The sequence below is a fragment of the Leopardus geoffroyi genome, chromosome C3 (assembly GCF_018350155.1).
Source record: "Leopardus geoffroyi isolate Oge1 chromosome C3, O.geoffroyi_Oge1_pat1.0, whole genome shotgun sequence".
NCBI classification, from domain to species: domain Eukaryota; kingdom Metazoa; phylum Chordata; class Mammalia; order Carnivora; family Felidae; genus Leopardus; species Leopardus geoffroyi.
This window is the reverse complement of record NC_059338.1, coordinates 1,472,934-1,494,236: the sequence shown is the minus strand read 5'-3', so window position 1 is coordinate 1,494,236 and position 21,303 is coordinate 1,472,934. Positions and strand designations below refer to the sequence as shown.

Below are 21,303 nucleotides of genomic sequence, written 5' to 3'. Positions count from 1 at the left end.
TGTGTAAATATCAGCTAATTATGCTTCGATTACAGTTGTGTCTTTTTGCATTCTTTCTTAGAAATATCTGACACTGGCTGTTCTTCCACAGCCCTGATTATGCGGTCAGACTTACAAATTTTTACCAGTGTGATTGGTGTGAAATGTTGTCTCCAGGGAGACTTAATCTGCATTGTTCTCACAAGTGAGATTCTTGAGCATCTTTTCACGTATGCAAAGGTCATTATCTTTTTCTGTGAATTGTCAGTCCCATTTTTCTCTCAGCTTAGTAGTCTTTTTTAGAGAGAGAGGTCGCAAGTGAGCTGAGGCAGAGAGAGAGAGAGAATCTCAGGAGGGGCCAAGGGAGAGAGAGAGAGAGAGAGAGAGAGAGAGAGAAGGAGAGAAAAGTGGGGCTCACCCAAAGCAGAGCTCATGTTTTTACTCGAAGCTGGGCACGAGCTCACCCGATGTGGGACTCAGACTGACCAACTACGACATCATGACCTGAGCCGAAGTCACGTGCTGAACGGCTGAGCCCCACCAGGCCCCCTCAGCTGACTAGTGTTTTCTTCTTCCCCTGGGTTTTCTAACGTGCCTATAGAAATCCTTCTATATTATGGAAATCTGCCCTTGTGATATAAATTACAAATGTGTTTTGTCGGTTTGTCATCTGTCTTTTTTGTGCTTGGTGACCACCTGCCTGTGGTCACTCCAGTAGCCCACTCTGCTTTGCAGGGAATTTTAAATCCAGGAATATGATGCCTCTAACTTTGGCTCTTCCGGGTTCTTCCAACATTCTCTGGCTGCTTCTGGGTTCCTTGATATTTCCGTGTATGATTTTCAGGATCAGCTTGTTGATTTCTACAAAAAAGCCATCGAGGTTTTTAAAACATATCTGTAGATCAATTTGGGGAGCTTTACAGCTGTAACAAAATTAAGTATTCTTCACATGGGATTTTTTCTAGCTATTTAATCTTTTGAAATTTCTTTTAACGTTGTTTTTTTAATTTTCAGGGCATAAGTTCTACACTTCTTTTGCTAAACATATTCCTAAGCATTTTATTCTTTTGAAGCTTGTAAATGGAATTTTTTAAATTTCATTTTTGGATGTTTATTGCTAGTGTATAGAAATGCAGTTGATTTTTGTATATTGATCTTGTATCTTGCAACCATACTAAGCTCAACCATTAGTTCTTTTTTTTTTTTTTTTTTTAATTTTCTAACGTTTATTTATTTTTGAGAGAGAGAAAGAGACAGTGCGAGCATGGGAGGGGTGGAGAGAGAGGGAGACGCAGAATCTGAAGCAGGCTCCAGGCTCTGAGCTGTCAGCACAGAGCCCGATGTGGGGCTTGAACTCACAAACTGTGAGATCATGACCTGAGCTGAAGTTGGACACTTAATCGACTGAGCCACCCAGGTGCCCCTCAACCATTAGTCCTAATAGTATTTTAATGGCTTCTGTCATTTGTCTGTGGGCTTTGCTTATGATGATTCTTTTTGTCACGCAAAAGTTATAATACTTTGGGTTTTGTTTTTCTGTTTTTACCATGTGTCTGGATTTTTTTTAAGTTTTTGTTTGTTTGTTTGTTTGTTTAAGTAAACTCTGCACCCAACATGGGGCTCAGACTCAGAACCTGGAGATCAAGAGTCACAAGTTCTGACTGAGCCAGCCAGGCACTCCATGTTTCTGGAGTTTTGAGCCTTAATTAAATAAGCTTTCCCACAACCTAGATTTAAAAAAAGCTTTTTTAATGTCTGTTCATTTTTGCGAGACCGAGACAGAGTGCGAGTTGGAGAGGGGGCAGAGGGAGAGGGAGACGCAGAACCCGAAGCAGGCTCCAGGCTCTAGGCTCCGAGCCCAGTGTGGGGCTTGAACCCACAAACCATGAGATCATGACCTGAGCTGAGGTCGGACGCTTAACCCAACTGAGCCCCTCAGGCACACCCAGGTTTTAAAGGAATTAAGAAATTCGGCCTTGTTTTCTTCTAGTAATTGTTTGGTATCAATTTTCACGTCTAGTCCCCTGGTCTACTTGGAATTTATTCTGCTATATAGTGTGAGGCTAGCCTGTACTCACCGGCCAGACTGAAGAAGGTTAATGTTTATTGAGTGCCCACTGTATGTTACTTACTGTGCTAAGCACTTTACGTATATCATCTCATTTAATATATTCAACAGTTCTTAATTTAATTGCAAAATATAATTGACTTGTCTGGAACATTTGATTAATTCCTACTTTGGATGGAATGCTTGCTGTAGATAAACATGTATGTTTTTACATTACATACTTTATGAGGTAAAAAACATTAGGGCTGGTAAAGGTTATGTAGTAAGCTGAAAATACAATCTATTTTATCTAAAAAGGTGTCATGCACTAAAAAAGCATGTCAGTGCTTTAAGCTGTAAGGTAAAATTGTTCAGATCAGAGGGTTAGGAAAAGATGGCATCATGAAGAGAGATGCTCTTCTGTCTTCCCTCCGAGCTCCTCGTCCCCAGGACAAACACTGCCAGCTACTGTGCATGAGAGAGCATTACAGGGCTCTGTGCTCCTGCTGTCTGTAGGCTGTGTTCAGGTATCTTGTAGCCCATGCATGATTGTAATTTACCCTTTTTTTAATGTTTGTTTATTTTGAGAGAGAACATGAGTGGGGGAAGGGCAGAGAGAGAGAGAGAGAGAGAGAGAGAGAGAGAGAGAATCCCAAACGGGCTCTGCACGGTCATCACAGAGTCCGTCGAGGGGCTGTGTCTTAAGAACCCTGAGATCATGACCTGAGTCTAAATAAAGAGCCGGACGCTTACCCAGCTGAGCCACCCAGGAGCCCCATAATTTATCTTTTAATAGGATTCTGGAATGTCTCCCTTCCAATAATTGTGCTAAAGTCATGTAAATTTATGTTAATCTGAACAAAATAAAATTAGTAAGATAAATCAGTTATATAAAATAGAATTCGGTGGTGGAGTGTGTTGAGAGAAATGTTAACATTGTCAGGTAGTTTTTGAAAATAGTAGTTTCAAAAGTTTGACTGTATGTGGAGTAAACAGTAGATTGTCTAGGGAAAAAGAGGCTGGAGTCACAGGACTCTTAAATCCAGTAAGGGAAGTACATTAAGTTGTGATTATAGAACTAGTATCAAATCCCAACTCCACCACTTGCTAGGAACGTGAATTTGGGTGCGGTTGTGAACCTAGGTTCTCTGTGTCCTCATCTAGAAAATGGCACTGATGGGGGCACCTGGGTGGCTCAGTCAGTTAAGCATCCGACTTCGGCTCGGGTCACGATCTCCCAGTTTGTGAGTTTGAGCTCGGTGTTGGGCTCTGTGCCGACAGCTCGGAGCCTGGATCCTGCTTCAGATTCTGTGTCTCCCCCTCTCTCTGCCCCTCCCCCGCACAGTCTCTGTCTCTCTGTCTCTCTCTCTAAAATATACAAACTGATGAAAATTACCTATTTCACAGACCTATTAAGGATTGAATACTTGACCTGTGTGAAGTATTCAGTAAATTTCTTTAATATCTTACTTACTCCATTGTCACTAATTGTGACCTCAGATGAAATTAACTCCTCTAAGACTCTTGATTCCTCTTGCATACATTAATATGACCTCATTGGGATTGTTATTTCTCTACTTAGATTTCTTTTAATATACAATTATTTCCTACTTAATAACATCCAAAAGACCCACCAGGATCTAGTGTAACGTATTTTTCTAGTTTTATCTCCAGTTAAACTCCTGAAAGTGCTCATCCCACTTTGCCTGGACACGTGATCATTGTTCCCGCCCTTTCCTCTCGGGGCCTGTCCTGGGGTTTGTCCTGTGCCTTCCGCCTCCCTGTTACTTGCCAAATCCCATCTATTCTTTCAAACCTTATTCAAGATCTGAAATGCTTTCTCATTAAGTAAAAGTGTCCTTCATTCTCCTCTAGTTGAAATTAATTTTACTTTTCTTTTTCCTTTAGTGAAGTTTAGTAGCACCTTGTGAGTTATGAGTTTCATTGCATTCTGAGACCTGTTTGCCTCCATCATCCCATAAGCTTCTTTAGACCATGAGTCCATTTTGTTTGTCTTATAAATCTTGTAGAACCCAGTGTCTTTTAAAGTATATTGTGAAAGAAAAAGAACCAACTGCCTGAATTCCTAAAATACAATATATACGACTTAAAATCTTAGAAAAATTTCAAATTCTAACACCAGCATCTGCCCTCTTACTTGGCAACAAAGCAAGGAAATTATTTCAGTTACTTCAGTTTATCCTTATCCTATGCACCCAAGAGAAACATTCCAAAGTGTAGTAAATGCCAAATTTTGTCCTGAAAGTTTGTATTGTATATGTAGGTGTGTGTAAAAGAAAACCAGTTTCTCTGATCAACTATTACTATATTACAATTTGTATGCTCCCTTGACATTTACAAAGAGCATTTACATATGTTCTCATTTAAGTCAGTTGTACTTCTGTGCTTCTGTGTCATAGATTCAAGTTACAGCAGTCTTTCAAATGTGTTCTATTATGTTTTCCACTAGAACAGTGTTTTAATTTTAGCTCCAATACAGTTTTTCTTTCACTATGGTTTTGGTCCTGTCTTTTCCTATAGTTATTTGGTGTTAAAGAAATTTATCAGAGCAAATTAGATTATTATAAAAAATTTGTTTAATATTTTCCCAGCATACATCATACACTTATTCTCTATTTTTGTATGGTCTGCGATAGCTTAAAAGAAGATCACGAGATTTTACAGAAACACCATGTACCTTTTACCCAGATTCTTTCAGTATTGATGTTCTGCCATTTTTCTTTATTTCCCTCCTCGCCTCTCTCTTTTCTCTTCTCTTCTCTTCTCTTCTCTTCTCTTCTCTTCTCTCTCTCTCTCTCTCTCTCTCTCTCTCTCTCATACACACACACACACACACTTTTTGTCTCAGTTATTTAATGATAAAAAGTTATAGACACTCTGACCCATTACTCATAAATACTTCAGTATGTATTTTCTCAGACCAAAGGACATTTTCTTGTATGAGCGAGATACAAATACTAAATTCAGGATCTTTAACATCACTACAACACTGTTACCTAACATACAGCTCATAGTAGATATCACTCCTTGTGTCAGTAACGTCCTTTATAACAACTTTTTCAAGTGATTCAGTATCCACTATGTGATAATAAATGCTGGGGAGGATGCGGAGGAAAGGGAACCCTTGTGCATTATTGGTGGGAATATCAATTGGTACATCCACTATGAGGAACTTCATGGAGATTCCTCGGTAAACCACATATGATCCAGTGAATACTCCACCTCTGGGTATTTACCTAAAGAAAATAAAATCATGGGGCACCTGGGTGGCTCAGTCAGTTGAGCATCTCACTCCTTATCTCTTAAAAACCTTTGAGATCGTGGGGCGCCTGGGTGGCTCAGTCGGTTAAGCGTCTGACTTCAGCTCAGGTCATGATCTCACACCTTGTGAGTTCGAGCCCTGCGTCGGGCTCTGTGCTGACAGCTCAGACCCTGGAGCCTCTAAAGATTCTGTGTCTTTCTCTCTCTCTCTGCCCCTGCTCCGCTCACACTCTGTCTCTCTCTGTCTCTCAAAAATAAATAAACATTTAAAAAAAATTTTTTTTTCTTAAACCGTGAGATCGTGACCTGAGCCAAAATCAAGAGTCAGACATTCAACCAACTGAGCCACCCAGGTGCCCCTAGCGACCAACTCCTGCTTTCAGCTCGGGTCTTGATCCCAAAGTCATGGGATAGAGCCCCACATTGAGCTCTGTGCTGAGTGTGGAGCCTGATTGGGATTCTTTCTCTCTCACCCTCCGTCCCTCTTCCCTGCTGGTGCTTTCTCTCTCTCAAGTTAAAAAAATGAAGAAAAGAAAAAAAAAAAGAAAGAAAATGAAACACTTAGTTGTCATGTCTATTTATTCTTGAGTTTGGAGTGGTGCCTCAGCCTTTCTTTGTGTTTCACCATATTGACATTTTTGAGGAGTACAGAGGAGCTGTTTCATAAAAGGTCCTTAAATCTGAGTTTTTCTCTGACATTTCCTCATGGGTAGGTTAGGTTTGGGCCTTGTTTGACAGGAGCACCACAGAAGTGTGATGTTTTCTTCTCAGTGCGTCAGGAAGCTCAAGATATCACTGTGCCGTTGGTGATCGCAACTTTGATTGGTCGCTGTGATAGCCAGCAGGTTATTGCACTGTAATAAGTAATGTTTGGAGAGATGCTTTAAAAGTACGTTAATATCCTGTTCCTTATCAACCTTCACCCAGTAGTTTTGGCGTCAGTATCTAATTCCTAAATTTTACGCCCTTTTTCTAATTTGAGATCTAATTGCTGTATGACATTATTGGCTTCAGATATATAACGTAATGGCTCGATTTACGTATGTACTGTGAAACGCTCACCACAGTTAATAGCTGTAGTTCATAATACTGTGGCTCAGTCGGTTGAGCGTCTGATTCTTCATTTCACCTCAGGTCATGATCTCACAGTTCGTGAGTTCAAGCCCCACATCCGGCTCCGCACTGACAGTGAGGAGCCTGCTTTGGATTCTATTTCCCTCTGCCCCTCTCTCCCACTTGTACTCTTTCTCTCTCAATAAAATTTTTAAAAAATTCCTTTAAAAATAATAACGTATTGCATATTTGAAGGTTGCTAAGGGAGTGGATCTTAAATGTTATCACAAGAAACAAAATTATGTGTGGGGATGGATGTTAACTGGTAAGCATTTCAGAGTACATACATAAATCTAATCATTATGCTATATATCTGAAACCAGTAATGTTACATGTCAATTATATCTCAAATTAGAAAAAGGATGTAAAATTTAGAAATCAGATACTGATGCTAAAACTATCGGTTTTTGTTAGAAATTTTGTTAGAAATTAGATACTGATGCTAAAACTATCGGCTTCCACATACACGTTAGATCATATGGTGTTTGTCCTTTTCTGTCTTACTCCTTTCACTTAGCATGAGACTTCGGGGTCCATCTGTGTTGTCACAAACGACAGGATTTCTTTCTTTTTATAACTAAATAATATTCTTGTGTGTATGTGTGTACATCTTCTTTATCCCTTCATCCCCCAGCGGACCCTCAGGTTGTTTCCGTGTCTTGGTTGTTGTAAATAATGCTGCTGCAGTGAGCACAAGGGTGCAGATGTTTATTCGTATTTATGTTTTCATTTCCTTCCTTCCTTCCTTCCTTCCTTCCTTCCTTCCTTCCTTCCTTCCTTCTTTTTTTTAATTTGAGAGAGAAAGCACCCGTAGGGAAGAGGGACGGAGGGTGGGAGAGAAAGAATCCCAATCAGGCTCCACACTCAGCACAGAGCCCAATGTGGGGCTCTATCCCATGACCTTGGGATCATGACCCGAGCTGAAAGCAGGAGTTGGTCGCTAGGGGCATGGGTGGCTCAGTTGGTTGAGCACCTGACTCTTGATTTTGGCTCAGGTCACGATCTCACGGTTTTTAAAAAATAAGGAGTGAAATGTCCAACTGACTGAGCCACCCAGGTGCCCCATGTTTTCATTTTCTTTAGGTAAATACCCAGAGGTGGAATTGCTGAATTATATGTGGTTCACTGAGGAATCTCCATGAAGTTCCTCATAGTGGATGTACCAATTGATATTCTCACCAATATCCTCCTTTTCTCCACATCCTCCCTAGCACTTGTTGTCTTTTTGATAGTAGCCATTCTGACAGGTGTGAGATGAGATCTCATTGTAGTTTAGATTTCCATTTCCCTGATGATTCTTCATGTTGAACCCCCTTTTTCATGTACCTGTTGGCCATTTTTGTATCTTTGGTATATTCAGATCCTTTGCCCATTTTTTAATTGGATTGTTTGTTTTCTGATAATGGGTTGTATGGGTTCTTTATGTATGTTGGATATTAACCTCATATGGTTTACAATTGTTTTCTCTCATTCTGTAGTTTGCCTTTTCATTGTGTTGGTGGTTTCCTTTGTTGCAAGAAAGTTTCTTAATTTGAAGTAAATCCCACCTGTTTATTTTTGCTTTTGTCACCTTTGTTTCTGGTGTCAAGCCCAACAAATCATTACCCACATTGATGTCAAAGAACTCATCCCCTGTGTTTTCTTCTAGGAGCTTCATAGTTTCAGGTCTTACCTTTCAAGTCTGTGATCCATTTTGAGTTGGTTTTTGCATACGGCGTATAGTAGGAGTCCACTTTCATTCTTTTGCACACTGCTGTCCACTCGCCTCAACTTCATTTATTGAAGAGACCTCCCTTGCCCCATTGGTGTATTCTTGGCTCCTTTGTCAGAAGTTAATTGACCATATGTGCTCTGTTCCATTCGTGTGTGTGTGTGTGTGTGTGTGTGTGTGTGTGTGTGTGTGTGTGATGCCAGTACCACGCTATTTTGATGACCCTAGCTTTGTGGTATGGCTTGAAATCAGGAAGTATGGTGCCTCCAGCTCTTTTGTTCTTTCTTGGTTGCTTTGGCTGTTTGGGGTCTTTTGTAATTCCACACAAATTTGGGAGTATTTGTTCTATTTCTCTGGAAAGGCCATTGGAATTTTGATAACACATTGTGTTGAATCCGTAGATTGCTTTGGGTAGCATGGACATTTTAACAGTATTCTTACAGTCCTTTAGCATGGATTATCTTTCAGTTAATTGTGCCGTCTTCAGTTTCTTTTAAAAATGAATTCTAGGGGCGCCTGGGTGGCTCAGTCGGTTAAGCGTCCGACTTCAGCTCAGGTCACGATCTCGCGGTCCGTGGGTTCGAGCCCCGCGTCGGGCTCTGGGCTGATGGCTCAGAGCCTGGAGCCTGCTTCCGATTCTGTGTCTCCCTCTCTCTCTGCCCCTCCCCGTTCATGCTCTGTCTCTCTCTGTCCCAAAAATAAATAAACGTTAAAAAAAATTTTTTTTTTAATGAATTATATTTTTTAATGTACAGGTCTTTCACCATTTTGGTTTAATTTATACCTACATATTCTTTCTGCTGCTATTGCAAATGGGATTGTTCTTCATTTCTCATTTTGATAGTTCATTGTTAACTGTATAGAATTGCAACTGATTGTTATATTTTTATTTTGTATCCTACAACTCTCCTAAATTTGTTTATCAGGTCTGATGATTTTTTTATGGAGTATTTAGGGTTTTCTGTATAGAAGATTATGTCATTTGCAAATAGAGACAGTTTTACTTCCTCCTTTCTAGTTTAGACACCTTTTATTTTTTGCCCAATTGCTCTGGCTAGAACTCTCAGTACCATGTTGAATTAAAGTGCTGAGAGTGGCCATCCTTGTCTTTTCCCTGATCTCAGGGAAAAGCTTTCCGTCTTTCACCATTAAGTACGATGATGGCCTTTATTATGTTGAGGTACGTTCCTTGATGCCCACCTTGTTGAAAGTGTCTATCATGAATGGATGTTGGGTTTTGCTAAATGCTTTTTCTGCATCTTGTTGAGATGATCATATGATTTGTGTCCTTTATTTTAGTTTTCGTGGAATATCACATTGATTGGTTTTGCAGAAGTTGGACCATATTTATCCCTGGAATAAATCCCACTTGATCATGGTGTATGTTCCTTTTAATATACGTTTATATTTGTTTTGCTAATGTTTTGTTGAGGATATAGGCATCTACGTTCAACAGGAATATTGGCCTGCAGTTTTCTTTTCTTGTAGTGTCCTGGTGTGGTTCTCTATTCTGTTCTGTTGAGCTATGTGTCTGTGTGCTGGTACCATACTGTTTTGTTTTCTGCAGCTTTGTAATATGTCTTGAAATCTAGTACTGTGATACTTCCAGCTTTGGTTTTTTTTTTTTTTTTTGTTTTTTTTTTAGTTGGCTTCATGCCCAGCACAGACTCCAACGTGGGGCTTGAACTCACAACCCTAAGATCAAGACCTGAGCTGAGATCAAGAGTTAGATATTTAACCAACTGAGTCACACAGACTTGTTGGTGGAATCTTTACGATTTTCTATGTATAGTATTATGTCATCTGCAAATATTGAGAGTTTAACTTCTTCCTTACCAATTTGAATGCCTTCTACTTTTTTTTCTTACCTGGTTGTTTTGGTTAGGACTTCCATTAGCATGTTGAATAAAACAGAAGAGTGTGAGCTTTTTTGTCTCGTTCCTGATCTTGGAAGCCTTATTCTTTTTCTCGTTCCTTGAGGTGTAAAGTTTTGTTGTCTGTTTGAGATCTTTCTTACTTCTTTTTTTTTTTTTTTAAAGTTTATTTATTTATTTTGAGAGAAAGGGAGAGAATCCCAAGCAGGCTCTACACTGTCTGCACAGAGCCCAGCATGGGGCTTGAAGCCCTGAATGATGAGATCATGACCTGAGCCAAAATCAAGAGTCGGTCACTTACCTGACTCTGCCATCCAGGCTCCCCAAAGATCTTTCTTATTTCTTGATGTAGGCAGTTATCACTATGAACTTCCCTCCTAGAGCTGCTTTTGCTGCATTCCGTAAGTTTTGGTATGTTGTGTTTCCATTTTCATTTGGCTCAAGACAGTTTTTTTTATTTTTCTTTTGACTTCTTCACTGGTTCATTGGCTGTTCAGTAGCATGTTTTCTAATCTCCACATATTTGCGACTTTTCCAGTTTTTATCTTGTAGTTGATTTCTGTTTTAATACCATTGTTACAAAATATGCTTGATATAATTTCAGTCTTCTTTATTTTATTTAAAAAAAATTTTTTTTACTGGTTTTTTGTTTTTTGTTTTTTGTTTTTTTGTTTTTTTTTGAGAGAGAGACAGAGACAGAGCGTTAGCAGGGAATGGGCTGAGAGAGATCTGAAGCAGACTCCAGGCTCTGAGCTGTCAGCATGGAGCCCGACACAGGGCTAGAACTCGTGAACTGCAAGATCATGACCTGAGCTGAAGTCGCCTGCTTAACCGACTGAGCCACCCAAGTGCCCCAGTCTTCTTAAATTTATTAAGATTTGTTTTGTGCCTAACATTTGATCTGTCTTGGAGAATGTTCCAAGAGTGCTTGAGAAGAATGTGTACTCTGTGGCTTTTGGATTGAATGTTCTGTATATGTCTGTTAAATCCACCTAAGTACGTTTAATTAGAGCCGACCCCTTGAGGCCACACCTGTGAGGATAAGCTAATCGTCCCGTTTCATGGAGAGACAGGGCATTTCTGTCTGCTGCCTAGGAGGGGTGCCCTGCTGGCGGGGTGGGTGCACAGAAAGCTGGTTAAGAATTGTTTCTCTGTTTGTTACAGTCCCTTAATAAACTGGTCAATGTGTTTGCCTGGGTTCTGCCAGCCGCTGTAGAAAATGTATCAAACCTAAGGAGAGGATCGTGGGAACCCTTGGTTTGTAGCCAAATTGGATAGAAGTTGTGAGTAACCTGGGTGCCTCCTTCTTGTGATTGGCATCTGAAGTGGAGGCGGGGGCAGTCTGGCGGGACCGAGCCCTTCACCTGTGGGATCTGACACTGTCTCCAGGTTGGTAGGGTCAGAATTGAGTTAAATTGTAAGACACGCCAGCTGGTGTCACAGAGAGTTGCTTGGTGTGGGGTTAAACCACATACTTGGTGACCAGAAGTGTCAGAAGTAGCGTTCTATGTAAAAATAAATAATAATAATAAATAATAATATTCTGAGTAATTTTCTAGGTAGGCCAGTTTATGTATTTATAAAAACTTTATAGTTTTTCTGTATGCTTATAATCTATATTAACCTTCAGAGGATATTTTTTTCTAAACTTAAGGCAGTTAGCGCTCGGTACTTATACACTTAAGGCATTTGGGACAGTACACCAGTTAAGGAGTATTTCCTTCCAGTTTGCACCAGTGTAGTCTGTTAACTAACGTGAGGGCCGTAGAGAGACCAGGTCTTCATTGGTCGCTCATTACAGACAAGCGTCTTCTACACTTACACCGGTGTCTTCAGTCCTAGCTGACTAATTCATCTTCAAAGCGGGTCTTGAGGTAGGTAGTCTACTTTCATAGACTGATTTGTTTCCCAGGTAAAAATGTGCTGGAAACTCAAATTCTGCCCCTTCTTACAGTCCTACCAGGTTATGTGTTGGAGGCGACGCATTCAGCTGTACAGGGGACTCTGTAGTCGTAAGTCTGTTCCCAGTAGTATCATTAGTCAGAAATGACTGATGCATTGTTTGCTGAGGCCTTTTTGATGCTTCTTTTAGCTGTTTCCGTGTATGCTTGTAGATGTGGCTTGTAGCCAATTTTATGGAAAAAATCAGGAACCCCCTTTAGATGATAAGGTTTTAGTTAACCTATTAAATGTACCAGCAGTCTTATAAAGAATGGAAGTGAAGTCCTCAGAATAATCACTCATACAGATTTAATCAGAAGTTACTCAGAGAATGAAAACATATCACGGACAATTCTCTAGACTCTTCTAACATAGCCAACAAAACCTGTCATGATTGTCACCAAATGACAAAGGTCTTCAAATCTAGAAGAAAAAGGGGAAAAAAAGCTCGATAAAAGGATAAAATTTTGACAGTTACTTCAGCCCCATATAAGAACATTAGTAATAGGTTTTTCTCCCAAAGTAAAAATTCATAAGAGCTAAAACATAATTCACATTAATAAAATACGACTTCCCTTTAGTTAACCTAGGGAACTTGAACTTCTTTTTGGCTTTCAGGTTCTCTTCATGTTATTTGTTTGCCGAACAGGACGGATTTTAGAATACTGATGTGTTCATTAAAATCTGCAATCTGCCAGAAATCCCCATATCCTCTCTTTCCTAAGGTGCTGGAGCAAGCAAGCCCTTGGGGTGACTCAGCAGCTGTCCGGGAAACGTTAAAGAAGAAGGCATCTTAGTAGTTTTATTATTTTGGGTTTGGGGCCAAGATAAGAGGTGATAAGATTTGAAAATAAGGTAATAAATGCCTGAAGTCAAGAAATGGTTGTAGACAACATTTAAGAGAAACATAGTATCCATTAACAATCATTATTAGGAACCCTCACTTTTTCTCCTTTTTCTTAAATATTTGTATACTTTTTCTCCCATTTGGTGGTGGATTTGCCTGTTTGAATTTGATATGTCTGGTGGATTCTAATGATTAATTATTAAAACTGATAAACTACCAAAGAGAGAGAAAGCTGGCCTCAAACACTGAATGAGTTGCATTTATAAAGAGAGCATTGTGAAAGGCAAATCACTTTCTTTTGATAAGAAAAGCAAAAGGGTTTTTTTCATTTACACACATACACATAGAAATAGTTGTCTCGTTTTACAGCTTCAGCCAGGGGTCAAAAGTAAACACCTGTCACATAAACTTAGTGTTTAGCAGTTGTGTATCTGAAGTGGCTACTTTGATTCCTACATATTTTTCTCCTGAGTGATTTGAACTATAATAGTGTCACACAAACAAATACCGTGGAAAATGCTAGGAGTGTTCAGACTCTCCAAGACAAACTGACAAAGACAGCCGGATTCTTTCTCAGTCGACCACTCCGCACAGCTCACGTGGAACAGAGTGTTGGAAAATGAAAGAGTCCCGTGTTGTAGTCACCAACAGGGAAATAGTGGTCATGCCTAAAATTAGGAACAAAATCAGACTCGGCCAAGATCTAGGAAAACGAGTTCTCGCATGATTGTCATGTTCATAACGGTGCCCCAGATCCTAGGTGTCCACATCACAGAATCAAGGATGGGATTTTTCTTGTTAGAAAAACGGTCCATAGTTGAAGTGGGGTGCATTCAAGGGGGCATGTGTGTCGTTTGGCCTACTGAGGACTGGAACCTGGATTGTTCTGAGGTTTCGTGTGCTCGCTCTCCTCGGGTGCCCAGCAGTTTCTTCCCCGCCCACCGACTGCCACCTGCCTGCTGACCCTCGGGGAAGCCGGGTGGTGGTCTGGCTTCCATTCGTATTGGGATTAGGTGGGGTCTTTACTGCTCTCTCTTTCGTTTGCTTGCGTAAACTTTGAATCGAATAAAGCATAGGTGAGGTTTTCTCTCACACACCGTACCTGGTTCTGGACACGGGTCTTTTCTCAACCTGTTGGACTTTGGTGCACGGTGGAGACATCCGGTCTTTAGTTGTAATAAAAAATTCATATCTCTGTTCACAGTTACTATTTTGGGTAAGTTTTTGAAATGAAAAAAGTGGTGTTTAGATCTAAGCAGAACAACCTCGATTCATGCCTTTTCTTCCTTGAAGCTGTTTCCCAGACCCCTCACCACTGCTTTAAACACATGGCACGGCCTCGTGCCGTTTCTGGCCTCACCTGGCCCCTTAGCCTCCTCGTGTTTGCTCTCATTCTCCCATCTCGTTCCAGCTTTGACCTTCTGCTGGCTATTTCCTCTGCCTCCCAGATCCCCTCATGGCCGAGACCTAATGAGAGTCACGTCTGAACTTAATGTCGCTTCTCGGTTGCTCTCCGTTCTTCATATTTTAATTATTGGCCTAGCGTTCATTATTTTCTGAGTTTTTCCTGTTTTCTTAGTTTTTCTTACTTCCTATTGTCTGTCTACCCGAGAACAGTGTAAACCATCTTATTCACCAGTGTCTCTTAGCACTTAGAGCAGGACTTGGACTTAATGAGTGCTCAGTCGTTGTTGAACAAATAAATGAATGATCCAGTTGAAAGAACCAATGTTCAGATTCTACAAGTAACTTGCCTTTGGGGGCCTCAATTTTCCCATCTGCAGAATGTGTGTTAGTATACCTATTTGTTACACAGTATAGACTTGTTTTTTAAAAAGCAGTATAATTCAGGGGCGCCTGGGTGGCTCAGTCGGTTAAGCGTCGGACTTCGGCTCAGGTCACGATCTCACAGTTCGTGAGTTCGAGCCCCGCGTCAGGCTCTGTGCTGACAGCTCAGAGCCTGGAGCCTGCTTCACATTCTGTGTCTCCCTCTCTCTCTGCCCCTTCCTTGCTCATGCTCTGTCTCTCTCTGTCTCAAAAATAAATAAACATTAAAAAAAATTAAAAAAAAAAAAAAGCAGTATAATTCATAGAGAAAAGAAATACATCAGCCTTGCCTTATTTGCTGGAACTTAAAGGCAAAATAAAATCAGAGTAGACTAAATGAGGTTCTCCTGAAACTTTTTTTCTCTCTTTTTCTTCATTTCTTTTTTCTTTCTTTTTTTCCCCCTTCCTTTTATGTATTTGTGAAATCTCTTAAGACTGATTTCATACCAAACATCAGAAAGAAACGTAGACCAGTAAGATGAGTGGAAGAGGTAAGTCTATGGAGACATTGCAGAATAAAATAAAAAGAATAGTCACTCAGTAGGAGTCGGACAAGAAACTGAGGTTTTTATCTGAAGTCTCCCTAGCAGCTACTAAAATTAAGGCAAGTCACTTGACCTCATAGAGCATCTGTTTTCGAATCTGTAAACTAGAACTAACATTTCTTCTTACCTGCTTCATGGGATTGACATAAATGACAACACGTGAAAGTTACTTTTTAAACTGTAAATCATGAGAGGCGCCTGGCTGGCAGCTCAGTTGGGGGAGCATGCAACTCTTGATCTCGGGGTTATGAAAGTTCAAGCCCCCCGTTGAACATAGAGCTTAGTTAAAAAAATAAAAATAATAATGCATGTATACATACATGCATATGATAAATCACTGACTACATATAAGGTAATTATTATGATCGGGTCTAAAATTTAGGTTCTTTCTGCAAAACTGCTGGAAAATGCTAACATAGCTGTTTTTTTATGTATAATTCCTAAAAGACAATTCCAAACATGTAGATACTTTTTTTTCCCTTTATGTTTATTTTTGAGAGCGAGAGAGAGCACGAGCAGGGGGAGAGGCAGAGAAAGAGGCAGAGAGAGGATCCAAAGCAGGCTCTGAGCTGTCAGCACAGAGCCCGATGCAGGGCTCAAACTCATGAGTCAGAAGCTTCAACCAACTGAGCCACCCGGGCGCCCCAAAAGCATAGATTCTAAAAGTACATGAAAGTACTTGGTATCCCTCCCCCCAAAAATATGCCTTTGAAATTTAAGCCACTGTTAAAACAAATACTCTTGATAGAGTGATTTGTTTTCTGTGTTTGACCACAGGAGATTTCGTTGCCTCTGATTATTTTTTGTTCTTTTCTAATCACAGCCCAAAGAGCCGGCTGATCCAATTAAAGAAGGAGAAGCTGGAATACAGCCCTGGAGAGCACGAGTACGGGTTATTCCCAGCCCCCATTCATGTCGGTGAGTATGCGGTGTGCACGACACATGGCCGGAAACAAAGGAGAGGGTGTTTCTTGAGTTTGGATGAGATGTTGGTGTTACTGTCGTTTCTGCGTCTTCCATGAAGTCGAGCTCTTTCTTTACCATTTAGTTTATACTCAGTCTGAAGGATTCTGCAAATTCCTTTCTGTCTAGGAGTCAAAATGACCTAAATATTTCTCACTCAGGTTTCAGTAACAAAAAAACACTATGTCCGTAGCTTCGGATTCCCTGAGCGTGTCACCTAGGAAAAATCAGCTATTCATCACTTCACTGTCACGTGTTTTCCGTGTTCAGAAAGACATGATTTATGGTATGTAGTCACCAAAGGAAGAGAGCCCACTACTTTTCCTGATCATTTATCTGCTTGAAAATTGAGCAAGATTTATCTTTCCATTCCTTTTGGGGGCAGGGGGCAATGTCAAGGTTTTGTTCAGCATTGGGGCAAGCATGCCTGCTAGGCTCCCACTGTTGAGCAGCATTTACCTAGCTGTCCTCCTGGACTCCTCCCATTCTGTCTCTGCCGCGTCCCGTCCGTCCCCCCACGTCCCGTGACCGCCGCCCTTGCAGTACCCCGCACCACCCCCAGGTGTGTCCCACGCCGGTCTCAGGCTCGTGCTCGTGCGGCAGCTGCCTGACACGTGTGTCTGTTTCCATTCATGTTCCCTCCAGTTCACTGTCTGCATAGTAAAGAAAGACAAGATTTTAGAACTGGTAAGGATGACCTAGTCCCTGACTACCCTCCCAGTCTCTGCCTTTCCCCTCTGTCCCTTCCCCGCTGTCTTCTCTCAGCTCCTGGAACAGAGCATCATTTTGCTTCTTGTTCCCACTGCCCGAACAGCTCTTCCCTGGACTCTTCCTGTGGCTGGTTTCTTCGCGTCCCTTGAGGATGAGCCTAATGTCAAAGTCTGCTTAAATGTCATTTTCTTTAGAATTGTTTTCCTGATTGTCCCACCAAAAATGGTCCCTTCCTTTATCTTGTATCACAGCATTTCTTTCTGTAACCCATGATTACCCTAGTTGTTTACTCATTTGTTATGTCTCCCTCATTAGGTTATAAGCTCCAGGTACAGGATCGTTTGTCTCTCTTCTTCTCCTTTGATTTCCTAGTGCCTAGTACATAACAGAAGTTCAGCAAATACTTGTACAAATGAAAGAAAAGGAGGAGAAATGAGGACAACTTCTTTTTTTTTTTTTTTAATTTTATTTTTTATTTTTTAAAATTTACATCCAAATTAGTTAGCATATAGTGCAACAGTGATTTCAGGAGTAGATTCCTTAGTGCCCCTCCCCCATTTAGCCCATCCCCCCGCCCGCAAGCCCTCCCGTAACCCTCAGTTTGTTCTCCATATTTAGGAGTCTCTTCTGTTTTGTCCCCCTCCCTGTTTTTATATTCTTTTTGTTTCCCTTCCCTTATGTTATTCTGTTTTGCCTCTTAAAGTCCTCATATGAGTGAAGTCCTATGATTTTTGTCTTTCTCTAATTTCACTTAGCATAATACCCTCCAGTTCCATCCACGTAGTTGCAAATGGCAAGATTTCATTCTTTTTGATTGCCGAGTGATACTCCGTTGAATATACGTACCACATCTCCTTTATCCATTCATCCATCGAGGGACATTTGGGCTCTTTGCATACTTTGGCTGTTGTCGACAGTGCTGCTGTAAACATGGGGGTGCGTGTGTCCCTTCGAAACAGCCCACCTGTATCCCGTGGAGAAATGCCTAGCAGTGCAATTGCTGGGTCGTAGGGTAGTTCTAGTTTTAGTTTTCTGAGGAACCTCCATCCTGTTTTCCAGAGTGGCTGCACCAACTTGCATTCCCAAGGACAACTTCTTGAGTGTAGGTGACAGGAGCAGTTTACTCACGTAGTGCATGTTGGCCCTGTGTGTTACAGCCTTCTCTTTCAACTGAGACTCTTGCTCCTCATGACTGTGGGGCTCTTCTCTGTGCTGTGATGACCGAATCCCCTGTTTCTCCTCCAAGGGCTCAGCACTAGCAGTGTATTTAAAGCAGCAAGCATAGACAAATTGTGCAATGAAGATTAGTGTGCTTTAATTATTCTGTGCTGGGTGGCTGGAGAATGGTCTAACTGCAACATAAAGTTCCAAGGTTTAATTCTGTTACCTTAATGAAGGTAAGAAGTTCCACATTCTCTGGGATTCATGCCAAAGTCCTTCTGAAAGAGCATTTTGTTTTTACTACTTAAGGCATCGCAGTGGAAACATTCTCAGCAGATTTAGCTGTTTCCTAGAATCTGGTAATGATCAATAGGCTTAGAAAGGAAGAAGTAATTTAAAAGTCCCATTAAAGGAAAACATGACTCCGGGCACCTGGGTGGCTCAGACCATTGAGCATCTGACCCTTTGGCTCGGGTCATGATCCCAGGGTCGTGGGATCGAGACCAGCATCGAGCTCTGCACAGAGTGTGGAACCTGCTTGGAATTCTCTCTGTCCCCCAACTCCCCTAAAAAAAATAAATGAAGGAAAACATGACCATTTTAGTCTTACTGGTTTTGTCCTGGCTGGGATCTAGCTTAAATCTTAGAATGAAGCTCTAACGATTCAAGGGGATGAAGGTATGTTGGTCCACTCCAAGGAAAATGGGAAGAATAATAGGCCAATATTTCTCTCACATTTCTGGCACATAGCGTGGTTAAGAGATCCAGAATGGAAGTCCTTTTCTTGAAATAAAGGTTTTGTCTCCGCGTCCCTACTTCAGTGTCTGAGACTAATTTGTACCCAGTGGTCTGCAAAGTGAGTAAATAATGGAGGAACCTTCCCAAGTGGAGTAGGTCTTTTTTCCTGTGAAACAGAGTTTGAAATCAGGCTGTTGGATGACAGATTTTTTTTCCCCGACACTGCCATTTTGTCATTCATATAGTATTTGTATGGTTAGGATAGGGTGGTGGGTCAGTCACTTGTTCTGAACGGGTCATTTCCAGTGTCATGTAAACAAAGAGCAGGACTTTGAGTTCGCCACACCTGGGTTCATCTCTGCCTTTGCTGTATTATATGAATAAAGTAGTTATATGATAAAATAATAGTGCATCTTACCACTGATAGAGTCAGAATGAATAAATGGAAAATAATGTTCATTTTCAAATGTTTAAGGATGGGGTGCCTGGGTGGCTCAGTCGAGTAAGCATCTGACGGTGGCTCAGGTCATGATCTCACGGTTTGTGGGTTCGAGCCCTGCGTTGAGCTCTGTGCTGACAGCTCGGAGCCTGGAGCTTGCTTCGGATTCTGTGTCGCCCTCTGTATCTGTCCCTCCCCTGCTCACACTCTCTGTCTCAAAAATAAATAAACATTAAAATAAATAAATACATTTTTTAAATGTTTAAGGAAATCAGGATTGTTTATCTCATTACAGAAGTACATTTCAAGTAAAATTTTACTTTTCATGATAAATATTTACCAAAATGTATATTATACCCTTAAATTTATATTCAGTTGGGTTTTTTTTCTATTTTTTTTTTAACATTTATTTATTTTTGAGAAAGAGACAGAGCACAAGTGGTGGAAGGGCAGAGAGAGAGGGAGACCCAGAATCCAAAGCAGGCTCCAGGCTCTGAGCTGTCAGCACAGAGCTCACCAAGGGGCTCGAACTCACGAACCTTGAGATCATGACCTGAGCTGAAGTCGGACTCTCAACCGACTGACCACCCAGGCACCCCTGTAAGTTGATTGATTTCTTACAAGAATGCCATGACAGTTCAATGGAGAAAGCACAATCTATCTATCTTTCTTTCTTTCTTTCTTTCTTTCTTTCTTTCTTTCTTTCTTTCTTTCTTTCTCTTTCTCTCTCTCTCTCTCTCTCTCTTCTTTCTTTCTTTCTTTCTTTCTTTCTTTCTTTCTTTCTTTCCTTCCTTCCTTCCTTCCTTCCTTCCTTCCTTCCTTCCTTCCTTCTTTCTCTTTTCCCCTTTTTACTTCCTTCCTTCCTTTGATAAAGAGCACATGCACACAAGCCGAGGAGGGACAGAGGGAGAAAGAGAATCCCAAGCAGGCTCCACGCCCAGCACAGAGCATACATCCCTCAATCTCACAACCATGACATCTGGACCTGAGCTGAAGTCAAGAGTTAGACACTTAACTAAGATACCCGGGCGCCCCAGGCATGATGTTTTCAATAGATGGTTCTATGGTAACTGGATAGTTGGATTCTCGCCTCATACCATTTAACAAGTTAATCCAAAATGGATCATCAACTACAATATAACTGCTAAAACCATAAAACTCTTGAAGAAAACATAGGGCTTAAATTAGGCAATAATTTCTTAGCTATAACACCAAAATCCTGGGCGATGACAACAAACAGACAAATTGAACTTAGTCAATATTTAAAACTTTGAAAACCACGATCAAGAAACTGAAAAAACAACGCACAGGATGGAAGAAATCTTTGGAAATCTTATCAATTAAGAGACTTGTATCCAAAAACCTATACGTACAGGGAACTGTTGCGACTCAATACTAACGAAACAAACAACACAGCTTTTTAAATGCGTAAATTATTTGAGTAGATACTTCTCCAGAAGGGATGTGCTCATGGCCAATAAGCACATGAAAAGATGCTCCCGATATCATTAGTCATTAGGGAAACGGAAATGAAAACCGTAAGAAGAAAGCACCTCTCACCAGTAGGAGGGCTTTAATTAAAGGATCGATGTGTTTGCAAAGAAACTGGAACCCTCACGCAGTGTTGATCGGAATTGTTGGTACCGCCCTCTTGGGAAGACATTTTGGCAGCTCCTCAAAAAGTTAACCGTGGAGTTACCACGTGACCAGCAATTCTGCGGCTACATATAGAGGCAAGAGAAAGGGAAGAAACGTCCACACAAGACGCAGACACAAGTGTTCCCGGCGGCAGTATTCCTGACAGCTGAAAGGCAGCCGCAACCCACGTTTCCCGTCAGTGGGTAAGTGGATTCACAAGACGTGGCCTGCCCATCCCGCGGGGGTTACTTGGCGGTGACGAGACCGGGGAGCCGCGCAAACGCCATGCTGTAGGAAAGAAGGCAGTCGCGAGGGTCATGCGCTTTATGACCGTTTATAGGAAATGCCCGGAATAGGCAGACACCTAGAAACACGGGGTAGATGACTGTTCCGTAGGGTCCAGGGTGGAGGCGTGGGGAGGGACTGCTCATGGGTACAGAGTATCGTTTTGAGATGACTGAAGGGTTCTGAAATGGTGTTGGTTGCA

General features: G+C 41.2%; 1 protein-coding gene across 9 annotated transcripts in view; it reads left to right on the top strand.

The window, feature by feature from the left end:
- Positions 1–21,303, top strand: part of ASH1L (ASH1 like histone lysine methyltransferase) — a 197,075-nt gene that overhangs the window by 119,621 nt on the left and 56,151 nt on the right. For all 9 annotated transcript variants that reach the window (XM_045454357.1, XM_045454362.1, XM_045454360.1 and 6 more), the window contains one exon: positions 15,990–16,084. In XM_045454357.1, the coding sequence (XP_045310313.1) occupies positions 15,990–16,084 (95 nt within the window). The remainder of the gene's footprint in view (positions 1–15,989; positions 16,085–21,303) is intronic.